The sequence below is a fragment of the Symphodus melops genome (assembly GCF_947650265.1).
Source record: "Symphodus melops genome assembly, chromosome: 10".
Classification (NCBI taxonomy): domain Eukaryota; kingdom Metazoa; phylum Chordata; class Actinopteri; order Labriformes; family Labridae; genus Symphodus; species Symphodus melops.
In genome coordinates, this window is record NC_136700.1 from 6,510,599 (window position 1) to 6,524,730 (window position 14,132).

Here is a 14,132-nt window from a genome sequence, read left to right on the forward strand (position 1 = left end):
GACTGAGGGTATGCCATAGTGCTTTGAGACTCACATAGGTGAGTGACAACATAAAAATAAATAACATGAATGCAAGCGCAAAAACACACATGCATGTAAACATTCAGTCCGTAAAGAGGGTCTTGTGACTTCATATAAGGAGTCCAGCTCTTCTCATAACTTATAGTAGGCTGTACTTTTCTGGCACAAATTCACGGGACAAGGTGGATGGAAAAGAGAAAGCTGTGTTCAAGGGTCCAACTTTAACAGAACTTTAAAAGTAGTCACTTCTCCGTGAGCCCCATGCATATCTGGTTGTAAAATTCATTATGTATAGAACAAAAGTTGTACCATTTGTAAGCATGATGTCACACTACATCATATAACCATGCCACTCTGCTGAGCCAGTTTTATAACCGCAGTCTATGTATATTACATTTTACCATTAGGAGCATTTAACCCAAGCACATGTTGGGTATGCCTTGGTTTTGGCTTGCAGGTGCTTCATGTATGAAGGCTGCAGTACTTGTTAAACTGATGCTGTTTTGTGAATGTCATCCCTCACTCTCATTCTCCCCCACATTCCTGATGTGTCTTTACATCTGTCGTATCAAATAAAGACCAAAATATCGACAACAACAACATTCCCAGTTTATATGAAATCAAGTTCCTTACTTATAAAAACACCCTGATAATGCATATACTGTATATGATGAAATTTGGAAACCCACAAGCACATTGAGACTGCTTCTGATATTAAAATAGACTCAAATAGTGCCATTATCCATCAGAGATATCACAGTTGCCTGAACACATGAAGATAGTGCTGTACATGTAATGCCGCAATTAGGTTAAAGTCAGGTGACAGCATTAAAACATGCGGTATACTTTGATAAACTTTTGAAAGTACCATCAAAATCAAATAATCAGAAAACTTTTTTAAAATAAAAATCCAACTTGTCAGGCTCTTACAGCTCTGAAAATGTGAATTTCTACCACTTTAGGCAGAACCTATGGGGCTTGATTAAAGGTGATTAATTTGGTGATTGAATGATGCCTGGTTTAATCAGCGCTGACTGAGCCCAGCAATGGTCCACAATGAAATAGCCTCTTACTTTACAAGTGTTGCTTCTAAACTCTTGCAGCTAACTTAGTAAGGCATAAAGCCTGCTTCATTTATTCTTATTTTATCTGCAGTTCTTTATTCTTTCTCTCGACATAAAAAAAATAAATAAAAAATCTATCTGTGGATGTATCCAATCATTCTCTCGCTTTATATTCTTCTCAGTGTAGATTTTTCTATGGTACAGTTCATGTTTTCCAGCAGCTCTTTTTCTCCATTTTCTTCACTTACTTGAAGTCAACAGGCCAGGTTTAGAGCAACTTGAGTTTTATATCAGTCTGGACAGCTTTATTTCTCTCTCCAAGGACGCACGTCTCAATCTGTGACTCTCTCTTTGTCTCTTGTCTGACTGAAGACAAGGAGGGTGAGTGAAGACAAAGGGGGAGAGGACATGAGATATATTTTTACGAAGCAGGTGCGACAAGTCTGAGATTCATTAAGTGCAGTGAAATAAAAAGCGCAGATTGATGATCTCACAAGTTAATATGCTTTTATTTAGCTTTTATTTGGCACACTCTTTACATATTCCTTCACGTTGCAGAACAAGTCTGATTTTTCAAGCTGAGCAGACTTCTCACCCAGCTCATGTTGTGGCGTGGCCCTCTCTCTCTCTGTGTCACTGTTTAGCCTGTGTTGTTGTGTCAGGAGCAGCAGATGGAGCAGATGTTGGTGTCAGCGCTCTGCATGTGTGCAGAGATGCAACATTTCTCACTCCACCCACACGTCGTCTCCTCTGATGTACCCTGTACCTTCTACTGTCTGTTGGTCTAAGACTCCCTGCAAAAGTAACCTGTTGCTGTATGCTTTGGGAGGAAACTCTTATTTTGGTGTTGATCTAATGAACATCCCATACTGATACAGAGACACAAACAGGCAAGATCTGCAGCCTCAGTGTTTAAGAACACACAGATAAACCAGGCTCATGTAAGTGAATGTTTAGGACAGATTATCTGAAACGGGGATTATCTGCAGCAGGATTCATTTTTCATCATTAGATTATTTTGGATCTTACACAACTCAAATAGGAAGGATATCAAACAGGTGGAAATGATGCAACTGTCACAAGGATATGTTTTGTCAGCTCACAATTGTATCTCATATTCAAAGACTTGCACATGTGAAGTATGAAGACATAATCCTGGAGCTATTTTTTGTTTTGTAGAGCAGCGAAAGTAGGCTACCATGTTTTGGCAACCCACAAGGAAACACAGCTAACAGAGGAAAATCAATCCATTGGTTTAAGAGCTTCTGCTCTGCTGGTGTCTTATTGATTTTTAACTTTGTTGCTATTCAGGGAAAAGGAAGAAGTCACACTCATGTTGTATCCCTCTCTCTGAAGGACACACACAAACGCTTTTGAACACACACACACACACACACACACACACACACACACACACACACACACACACACACACACACACACACACAAGCAATTCAGATTAAAAAAAGACAGCTGTCCTGCTTAACTGTTATTTCTCGGCAGTGATTAACACAGAGGTGAAATCATCAACACAAGAGTTACCTTGGCAACCAGGTCTTTGGCACACTGAAGTCTGGGAGGAGAGGAGGGGCAGTTCTATGGACACACACACACACACACACACACACACACACACACACACACTCACACTCCACCCTGTTGCTCACGCTCATTTGCTAGGCAGAGGAGTCGTGACTATAGTCTGCAGCAGCCCCTCCACCACCTCCCATCTGTGCGTGCTTTTTCTCACTGACTCACTTTCACTGAAGAAATGGAGCAAGTCAAAGCATTCATTCAGGTCTAAATAAGATATCAGCCTAGTGTGAAAAAGAGGCACAATACATACTGTGTTGTCATTTTTCCTTATCTGCTTATCTGAGGTTTCTTTGCAAAAAATATGTTCGTTCAATGTCAGAGCAGAACTGATCAGAGCAACAGGGAGGCTCGGAGCTGCGTTCCCATGTCTACTTACCACCGTCACAACTGGAGGGAGGGGGGGAGGGGGGGACCTGTGAGATCAGCAGAGATTTTATATAGACCCCCTCATCCTCTACCATCTCCACCACAAAACACTTTTCCATTCTCCTCATCTTACCTCTGCTACAGCCGCTCTGTCAGTCTGTCGTCCACACGCGTACGCACATGGACCGAAAATAAACAGTTCTAGTGTTACAAGCCAGCTGGGATCATTGAAAAGATTTACAGTGCATCTTTACACACTTTGGTTTACTTTCTCGGGGATCTTCATTCATCAACTTATTAGCAGAAGACAGATAATCTGATATATTATATCACACACATACACAGACTCCCCAGGCTCGACCTGGCTCGTTCAAATATTTTCTGGATAGCCCTAATGGTGCCAGGAAAATATTTCTGTATTAGCAGTGACTTAAACAAGCTAGTTTCTGTATTTAGTCTATGCATATTTTTTCGTTCAGTGGTATTGACAGAATATTCTTATGTTGTATTTTTTTTTAGTCTACATATCAGTGATGATGGCAGGATAATTAAATCAAGTTGTTATTGTTGCACTAAAATCAGAATGGGGTCAGTTGGCTCAAAACTCACTATTAAGACAGGCAGATCTCTTCTAGCTCTCAGAAAGCGTAAATAAGTGACAATAGAAGGACAACACAGGATATTGAGTGTGCGTGTGTTTGAAAGATGTGCAAAGGATTTTACAGTTAAATCACTTTGGCAACCCTCTGCACAGTGAAGCCCATCAGTTATCTTCTGTTACAGGCGGTCAGGGTTAATCAATGTCACTACCCGCTCATTCAGAGAGCAGACAGCTCCTTCAGAACTTGGCTGCAGGTGCTTGTTATTACCACGATGGTGTCATTGTAAATTTCCAGCGTCCATGGCAGACTGTGAAGCCATATTAAACAGGAGTGTCCTCCCAGAACTCCTCTGACTCATCTGACATTTTCAGTCTGAACCCCAGTCCCCGTCTCTCCAGCCTGCAGCTCTATCTCCCTCCCTCCATCTCTTTATCCATCTTTCTCTGGCTTTCCGCTGTGCTAATTCAAGGTTAACACTTTATAAACATCCATCACCCCTTTCCTTTTTTTCTTGACTTCTTGCTCATTCTGTTCGCCGACATCTTGTGTCCCCATTTCCTCATCTCTTTAAACATTCAACAGGTGAATTTCAATCAACGTGAGTTCTCATTGCTCGTCTGCCCTATAACAGGATGCATTCAAAGCACAGGGTCAAAAATCTGTGCCAATGAATGTCATTTCCTCTCTCTTTTTTCCACACTGCAGAAAAAGTCACCCCTGCACCAGTTTCTTCAGTGGTGCTGCTGTTTGTTTCCACTTGATTGAATTTAGAATGTAATTAGGAGTGACTCTGAGGCAGGGGCCATGAGTGTATGGATAGCGTAATATCTCTCCCAGGAGCTCTTTGAAATAGGATTGACTTTGGAAAGCATGTCTAATTATGGTTTCGCACACGGCTCCACAGATACAGCTAAAGTATAGAAAGACTCAGAGTTGTAACTAGATGGTCAGAAGAAACAAACACAATGTTGAGCTCTGCAAAGATATCAAGCTGATTCCTCCAGGGCAGGGCATAATGAGATCTGAAGTAACAGACCTCTAGTTCAGACAGATTATTTGTTTTCTAAATAGTCCTGCAGCCTACAACACGGGGGGAACATTTAAATGAGTAATGTGTGCATTTGTGTGCGTGTTTAACAAGAGCATATACTGTCAGCAGCATGCTGAGATGGAAAACATATTGTCTGTTTATTGCATACTCAGCTCTGAGTTTGCTCTCTGGGTTTTTATAAGTTCAAGACCTGCAACATGATCACACCGGTCCCTGCCGGCAAACATTTAAATGCTGGATGTTGAAGCTACTGTATCAGGTGTTCCTCTCCCCTCACTTAAACAGTGCAGCTGCCTGTGCACTTAGAAGGTGATAGGATTAAAAAAAAACCTGTACAACATTAGCAAATATAACACTTCAGTGTCAGTGAGGTTCTATCTCTTAATGCCAAAAGTGCATAGTATCGTTTGAGTTATCAATTAAGGTTTTCCATATAGCCTACTGTGTATGTCAAAAATTCACATGGTATTTTAAAATTAATTAATGTTTGTTTTTTTTCTCTTGAAATCTGTCATTGTGACTGTCCACATTTTGATCAAGAGTTTATTTATTTTGGGAAAAATGTTACACACGTCTTTTTCAGCACCAATCAAAATCATCAGCTTATCGTGTTGTCTCTTTATATTTGTTGGATACATGAACTGAAATAAGACTGAACAGTTAAAAGAATAAAATACAGCTTCTTTAAATACTCTGAATATTGTACATTTTTGGTGGATGTTTTTCAGCATAGGGAATTTACAATCATGTCCACATGCAGTCCACTGCCAGGCCTTGTTTTGAAGTGTTTGCTCTGCTTTAATCTCTGGTGCAAAACATTTTAAGGAAAAAATATATATAGTCTCTTGTTTGAAAATCATCAGAACTCAATTTCAGTCTGGCTCTGATCGTTCTACTAGCAGAGAGGTGTGTTAGTTCTCTTACTGCATCTCACCAATAGTTTTCAGTATTGCTCTGAGGAGGCATCCGCCCACCACATTGTATGAGGAGTAAGTAATGCCTGGAGAAAGTTGCCTACTCAGATTCTACACAAAAGCTCAATTCGAACCAGTGAATTATATTGAATTAAGATACAATTTATGTCCTAAACTTTGACACCTCAAGGCCCTGTGTGACTTAACATGACAGCAGTTAAACAACTTGTGCTTTTCTGATTTTAGATAATATATGTACAGCGCATGTAAATGTGCCACAAGTCTTAAGGTTAGGTCACAATAGCCTTCAATTTGTAGTTTGTAAGCTAGTAGTTTATTTTGTACAAACAGATTATTTATTGTTCAACATTTATGTATATGATGAGACTGATCTGAGCATTTTTTGATCAAGCCACAATTGTTTTTCCTCATCCAGACAACATGTCCAGATAAAGATCAACTTTTAAAAACAGGCTTGGCTGTGTGAATATTGAGTTTCAAATCTTTAAGAGGTGAATGCAAACTTAATCATGTACTTCTGACCAAATCTTTTTTTAAAGAACATAGATTGAATCTTGATGAGAATAAGGAGAATGCATAAAAAATACCGAAGATAATCAGTCTGGATACAGAGTGTTTTTATATCAGATGAAATAACTTATTGGAGTAAAATTCTATATATTTTTTAAATGTAGCCTCCTGAAGAAGTAAAACATTGCGCTACAATGAAATACACGACAGTCACAGCTGTGAGAAGAGATGAGCTTCAATGGTTGCTCCTGTACAAGCACAAGTACGTAACATGGACATGGGATAAATATAATATAACTTAAAATTGCTGTCTTGCATGATCAAGAAAGCCAGGAGAGTTAGAGATCATTATCTGACCAAAAACACCATCTTGTGCATTCTTGCAGATTCTGTATAGAGATTGGTTACTAGAGCCACTATATTGACAGCCCTCCCATTGACCAAAGCAAACACCTTACTGCTAACATAAAGAGAAATGTATTTTACTTTCTCTTTTGTAACATGCAGAGAAAAATCGTTTACCTGAATGACAAATAAAGATTAATTGATCCTTCAGTGGGCACATTTGAAGACCACCTCTATCACAGAAGCGTTGTTCTAAAGCTCCTTCAAATGCCACTGTCAAATTGATCCTCCTTAACCCAAGACAGTCTGGCAAGGAAGGAGGCATCAGGTCCTTTCTTAGGGCAGAGAACCGATGGCAGAAACAATGAGAGGAAATGTAACAAACAATGTAAGAGTCAATGAACTTCCATAACCTTATACATTTCTGCTTCAAATCAACACAAGAGTCTGTTCTGCTGTGTGGACTGTCAATACACCGACCTGAGGGCGCTTTGGCATGAACATGCTGCCCCATGTTGCCCCTTCCTGCGTGTGGCATTATTCAGCCCTCATACAGAGGCAGTTCTGTTCAGTACACGACACTCCTCCTACCAGCGTAGAAACCGGCGGATGCATTGATGGCTCGTATTTCTGTTGACTTTCATATTATGTTGTTGGCTGTCGCGGCTCGTCTCTCACCTGCTGGCCTCTCGGCATCCTTCTCGCCGTCTGCATGATCAGACTGACTGAAGGTTGATGTCCGTACAGTGAGAACAGCCCGCCGGATCCAAGCAGGCGGTGAAGACGCTTTAAAAATCTCCATCTCCTCCCGACTCAGAACCACCTGGTAAGTTGAGTTGTAAATCTGATAGGGCTGTCTATCAGCGGTATTTTCCACCTAACAGACGAGGAATTGAACTTAATTCCAAAAATATTTGATGTGTTTTATTGGCTTTTATCTTGTTTTATTGTGATCTGTTTTATGATGCAAGACAGGTGAAACTGACAAAACGTGCACATCCTCCAGGTGTGCACGGGAAACAAGCAGGTCTCTGTTTCCATATTTGTCATAGTTTATTAGGAGCTTTGTCAGGCAGCAGAACTTGCGAACGCACGCACATCTCGCGTCACGCGCACGAGGACATGTGGAGCGTGCGCAGAGAATTCCTCATTCAAGGCTCAGTCAATTTTAAACTTGAGGAGTCATTCATCCAAGCCCCACATTTCTACACACTGTGGCACGTGAAAGAAACGATATCATCCACGAATACTTACATTTATTAACGTTTTTTAAATAACACCACTTATTTTTCTCTGAAAGGTATTTCTTATTGTGTTACCTGCCGTGTTGGTTATGTGCTTATGTCGTTGTCTAATAGACACGTCAATGATCCGTGGACAAATATGTAAATAATAAATTGTAAGGGCCTACTGTCATTTAAAAAAAAAAAATCAGGTAATAAAAACATGATATTCTCAACAAAGATGCAAATCTACCATATTGCATTCAACAAATAAAGTTGAATGCAAAGTAAATTTAATTTGATAAATGACTGAAATTGTTAATCACTTTTAAATTGAGATAAATTGTAATAAACACATGTTCAGGTCTTTTTGGTAATCGCTGCTTGTAGCATCGATCAATGAGCCTCATCAGAATTTGAGCAGAGTGTGTCATTTCTTTCATTGCTTAACAGCTCCGAGTGTTTATGTAGAATAGTGATGGATTCAAACATAATCCTACAAACATGAATTACGAAATTCTAGTTTACCATATTCAATAGAGATTTTTCTGTAATTTGTCTGAAAAACAGAGATGTCATCCTCTTGTACTATCTGACACATGGCCTTGTGTCGGGCTGTTCATGTCAGTTAGCAGGTGTCTTTGTATAAAGCTGTGGACTCAGTGAGCAGCATTCAGTCACTGCTGTTACAGGAAGGTGACAAAGCTAAAACCTTTCTTCCTTTGGACTTAGACCCTCCCTCTTTGGAACCCTTTTGCACAAAGGCTATTCCTGTCTTCGTGGGTTTAAAGCTGCACCCAGGTGTGTTTGGGTGATTTTTTTTTTAAAGCTGTGTCCTTTCTCCACAAAGAACAATCTTTGTCATGTCTCCCCATTTTCTCCTGATTATTATCTGGGCTGTCAGCAGCCGCAGAGTCCCTTTCATGGATTACTCAGACTGAATAAATTGATTGCCTTTGATTGAGAGATGATGCTGAGAGCCGGGCGTCTGCTCACACCTTTCCCAGACATTTCATCTTATTCAGGGTTCGGAGGGCAATTTCATTTGGGAGTATCATGTTCCTCATTCTAAGTCCCGGCCCAGATCTCACAGTGGTAGAGTTTTCACCATTCAGTGTTGGAAAGGTGAGGTTGCCGATTAATATCCAGCAGGTGGGTCATGTTTCCAGTTTATGTTGGAGGATGTGGAACCAGATGCTTGAGGAATCTTTTTGCAGATGGAAAGAGTATCAGAGGAGATTTGTGAGGTGAGACCACCTGTTGACAGACCCACACTTGTGATTTAGTAAGGGCTTTCTTGAATAAATCATAGGGGGGTTGATCTCCCTCAAGAACATTTGCAATTTTAGGGATCCTGGTCAGTGTTCACATTTTTCCCAGATTTGATTGACAGGAAGCCGTCGCATCCGATTTATCTCAAGCACAGTCGATATTTCTTCTTGTGACATACTCTGCATAATCCCTCCTCCTCTGCACCCTGCAGCCACTCTTCTGCCCTGCCCTGCCCTGCCCTGGCCCATCCTGCCGAGGGTAAAAATAACCGCGTGGACTGAGAACATTTGAGCACAGCCCGGAGATGCGGAGCACTGAGGACCAGAGATTCTTTGGTTTTGTTATCTTCTTAATCTCTGTGACTGATGTTGTTTTATGAGATTGCTGCAGCAACAGAGAATGTTCGTACCTCATCTGATTATTTATATATATATATATATATATATGTATAGTTATCCACGAGGTCATGCATGAACTGTGCAGGACACTGAAACAGAATGAATTGCTGTGAAATGATTATGATAGAGCAGGACACCTGTGGCTACCATCCTCATTAAACTGGTCGCAGGTTTGACACCTGGCCTGGTGGTGCATGTCATCCGCCACTTTCTCTGCCTCACATTTTCGGTCTCTCTTCAGCTGTTCTAACTAATAACTTTCGCGCAGGTCGGCCATTTTTATTGCTTCTACAGAGGAGTGATGCCTACTGGGAAAACTCCGGGGGGCTCATTGCATTTAAAGAGACACACACCAAAACGGAGTGTTCTGAGAGAGCTGGTTTCTACAGGATCACAAACCTCCTCTGGTGCTTGATTCATTTTATATATTGATCAAAGCACAGCACAGATGTTTCATTTAGACATTGAAAAGGTGAAAAAGGAGTATAATATGTCCTCTTTAAAACAGAAAATGATGTTTTCAAACAAACCAACCATCAGGGTAACCTAAAGATGGTTAATCTACCAACACATTAGACAAGGAAAAGCACAATCACGACATAAAAATCATCAACAATAATGAAAACACGAAAAATCACTTTTACTTTGGTTATCAGTTTGAGTTAGGCTTGAGCTACTACACAAAAGACAATAGCTCCTTTTGTGGTCTGATTCTAAAACTTGTCTTCCAGAGTCTGGCTCATGTTTCTGTTGTCGAATCACCACTAGTGACCAGTGTTGAGGAAAGTGGAATGCTTAGTCTTAGTCCTTTTTCCTTTCTGAAAAGCGAAGCAGACCATGCTGAGTAGTCAAAACTGTAATCAACATGAAGAGAGGCAGGACAGGAGAGAGGTTGGTTTTTGCATTTTAAATAGTTGGAAGCTGATTAATGACGTTTTGCCTTTCAGAAGATGATTAAAAATCTGTATTTACATTTGGATACATTTGAATACTAACACTTCAATTCATGCAAACTGTAGGCCATAAAAGCATAACAATCTGAGGTTACGGCCTTATTAAACTTGGCAGAGGTTATCTTGTAGGTAAAAATAAAAGGTGACAGCTAACATTTGTATCTGGACCATCTGTGATGTAACATTTAGAGCAGCGGCTCATATTCTTTTTCTTTTGTGACCCGATGAACAAAGCAACATCTACAGAACCAGTTGAGACCATGTGAACCAAAGGTAATCTTCTGAATTTAAAGCTAGAGTAAAAAACGTTTTTCTTTGATGGTCAAACTTTCATTTTTTTTTTTAACATATTGTAAATGCAGTGATTAAAAATAAATGAGATTTGTGCACCTCTTCTTGGCGCTGTTTAAAAGCTTGACAGTTATTATAGTTTGAGATTGTTTCATTCATTGTCTGGTCGGTTCAGACGTTTGTGTTCTCTCCCAGTTTCTCAAAGGAATCAATGGACAAGATCAGGTTGCAGAAAGCGGGTGGACTTATTGGCTGTGTTTGGCAAATGCCAACGTGTGCGTACAGTGAAAGTCAATGGCTGATACAGTGATGGAAAATCCTGCTGATAAATGTTCTATTCAAGCATTGGCTACAACTGCACACAATACGGAACCACATGCACAAAAAAAAGTTTGATTTATGAACAAGGCCCAAAAAGGATTTTGAAGTGAAAACATTTTCGCGATTACTGTCAGAAAATGATTTTTGGTCTGGTTTCTTTGAAGAAGACGTAAGTCCAGGAAACCACCATTTAAAAGAACAAGGTTGTTCCTATTTTGATCTCAAGGCTGCCTGCACTGTCTCCTTATATTGTAATTCATACATGTGGATTTAAATTCATGTCTTGTATTTAATTATTGCTATTTTCGTTAGAGTAGTCCATATCTGTCTGTGCCTCGTCACAGGCTGCAGCAGGTGTTTCTATTTCTGCAGGTTGAGGTCCAGTTGAAAGCAGTTGACCTGTGTGTCTTGTTAACCAGACTGTAGCAGAAAATAAAGGAAAAAGAGCTGCCGGCCGGACCAGTGCACAAGGTGTGGATGATGCACGACAAGTGCAACAGTATGTGCAGCAGCGCCCGGAGCTGTGGGCTCTCTGCTGATAACTGAAGTCTTAACGTAGGAGGCTATTTCCATCCCAGTGTCAGCACAGTCAGACAGGACACATTATGAATCCAAGTACTTTTTTTTGTCTTTGTTATCTACAACATGCTTCTTCATTTCTTCTTCATTTTACAGCTCATTAACACTATTTAGAGAGATGCTTTTCTCTTCTTTTGGAGAATGGAGTAAGATGAATGTGTTTCAGAACATTTTGTGCCTAAAAGGAGTAAATTATCAGCACAGTTTGGGAGGATATAACTATTTTCCACCCTGTAGTTTGTTGCCATCTAAAGCGTAACAGCCGCAGTAGCCAGAGAGACGAGAGATGTAATCTGTATGTGAGGGCTGTGGATGGATGAACATGAGATGAGGTGAGTGTTCACCTCCAGGGGGTCGGCGCTCACATGGCAGAGGGAGGCACGTCTCAGTGTGCAGCATGAAGGCCACTCAACCTGAATGTAGAGAGAGAGGCTGGTCTCTCTGGCTGATTTATAAACATGTTTCATTTAAACCCATCTGATGTAATTATAATAAAGTCAGGCTTGTGGACGTGCTGGTCACTGTTTTTGGACTAACCAGCTATTGCGGCTGACCTTTAATTATTACATCAGATTTTTTTTGTACTATTTAAATACTGAGACAACTGAAATACATTCTTGGCACAATAGCCGAGTATTTTAACACTTTTATTTCTGTCTCTATAGCACAATGAAATCCAAAGAAAAAGGGTGTTTTAGCTTTGTTTCTGTTGTTGCAAATAGCACTGATCTTACCCGTCCTTGTGAAGTGGTTGCCAGCCAACACTGAACCATAAATTGTAAATGTAAATTGAATGTGAAATCTGTTTGTTTGTTTCAGGAGCTGTCTACCTGGTCTTGCTGCTCTACTATGATCCTGACCTCCAGAAGATAAAAATAAATAAATATATATATCGTCCTTTTTGAACCCGTCTTAATTCCCCGATGGGTTCCCGCAGCCAAGGTTTCTTCCACCACCACCACCACCATCGTAGCTCCATGCTGCCGACCACAGTGCCAAGACTGCTGCCTGAGAGCAGCAGCCTTCTGGGGGGCATTGCACAAATTACCCCCAACCTTTTCCTCAGCAGAGGAAATGTGGCGTCCAACCGTAGCCTGCTGCTTTCCAAAGGCATCACCTGTGTGGTCAATGCTACCATCGAGCTTCCCAACTTCAACTGGCCCCACATGGAGTACGTGAAGGTCCCACTGGCGGACATGCCCCACTCCCCTATTTCCTTGTATTTCGACAGCGTGGCGGATAAGATTCACAGTGTGGGGCGAAAGCGAGGAGCAGTGTTAGTGCACTGCGCGGCGGGCGTGAGTCGCTCTGCTTCTCTGTGTCTGGCATACCTCATGAAGTATCACCGCGTGTCTCTGGCGGAAGCCCATGCCTGGGTGAAAGCTCGCCGCCCTGTCATTAGGCCCAATGGGGGCTTCTGGCGCCAGCTCATCGAGTATGAGAGGAAGCTGTTCGGAAGGAACTCTGTAAAGATGGTGCAGACGCCGTATGGGGTCATACCTGACGTTTACGACAGGGATCGCAGGTGTCTGGCTCCGTACTGGGGCCTGTGAGAGGCAAAACGTCTTCAGCCAGGGACTGTAACTTTAGGAGGAGCCTTTCTTGCCCTTCTGGACTGCAGGTTTATGTATGTTCAGAACAGGCCAAGTGTGATTGTACATGTTTGTGAAGCTTATTTATGGTGCATTTGGACAGAAGGAGTCACTAGGTAACACTGGTTGTTGATGCTGTCTGTCCAACCAGTTGCCTCTTTTAAGTGTTTAAGTGGGAGCAAGGTGACTTCAAGTCCAGAATCCTTAGGAACAAAGGATCTAACGATACCACAATGATGTCAAACACCAAAAAGTAGTACGGAGATTGGCGCAATCTATTTCCTGGTCTGTCTTTCCAGTTCCAGTGGACCGGCACTTTGTGAAGGTGTAAGCTGAGAGACTCTGCAACTTTGCCAGAGATGTGACTGAAGTCCTTTTCCTGATGTGGTTTTGTGCAAGTTTTGCGGTAGTCTTAAGTGTGAAGGGCAGCAGCATGCTCTCAGTTTATGGTAGCATTTAAGTTAATGTACAGGAAAAAATATTAAAGATAAAGTATTTAATTTGGATGTATTGATAGTAAGGAAAAAAATGTTTATGGGACAGTTCAAGATGTTAGGTATAAACCTTTTTTAAAGGTGAAAATCTATACAATGTAAACAAAAGTCAAGGTTTAGGGAAAGTTCCTGCGTAGCACAGAGTTCACTGTTTCATCCTGTGGCCACACTATGTTGTTGTAGTCATATTTGATGCTGTATTAAAAGAAAATATCTGCTACCTCGTGGGAACTGCTAACTCTATTATGTAAGCTTTGAACAGTATTCTCTTTCTGACTGTTTTTCCCTTGAGTCAACATTTGGGATAGCTCTTAAAATCCACTTTACAGTTAGGGTATGGCTCCATGAACGAGCGGCTCAGCCTAACTTGTGCAAAGTCAGGCTCTGAATAGTCATAAGGATTGTTGATACAGAAGGCTGGCATGGAAATAGGACATCTATACCTAACGCAACATTTTTCACAAGGTTCAGTCATGAAGAATAACAACCAAAGCATGTCAGTGGCAAATACAAGAACTT

At 41.0% G+C, this 14,132-nt stretch overlaps 1 protein-coding gene across 1 annotated transcript; it reads left to right on the top strand.

The window, feature by feature from the left end:
- Positions 1-7,023: 7,023 nt before the first annotated feature.
- Positions 7,024-13,833, top strand: dusp14 (dual specificity phosphatase 14). Its single transcript, XM_079353677.1, has 2 exons — positions 7,024-7,316; positions 12,347-13,833. The coding sequence occupies exon 2, from the start codon at positions 12,451-12,453 to the stop codon at positions 13,078-13,080; it is 630 nt and encodes a 209-aa protein (XP_079209803.1). The 5' UTR covers positions 7,024-7,316; positions 12,347-12,450; the 3' UTR covers positions 13,081-13,833.
- Positions 13,834-14,132: the final 299 nt, after the last annotated feature.

Coding starts and splice junctions, on each gene's coding strand:
- dusp14 (XM_079353677.1), top strand. CDS start 12,451: ATGGGTTCCCGCAGCCAAGGTTTCTTCCACCACCACCACCACCATCGT.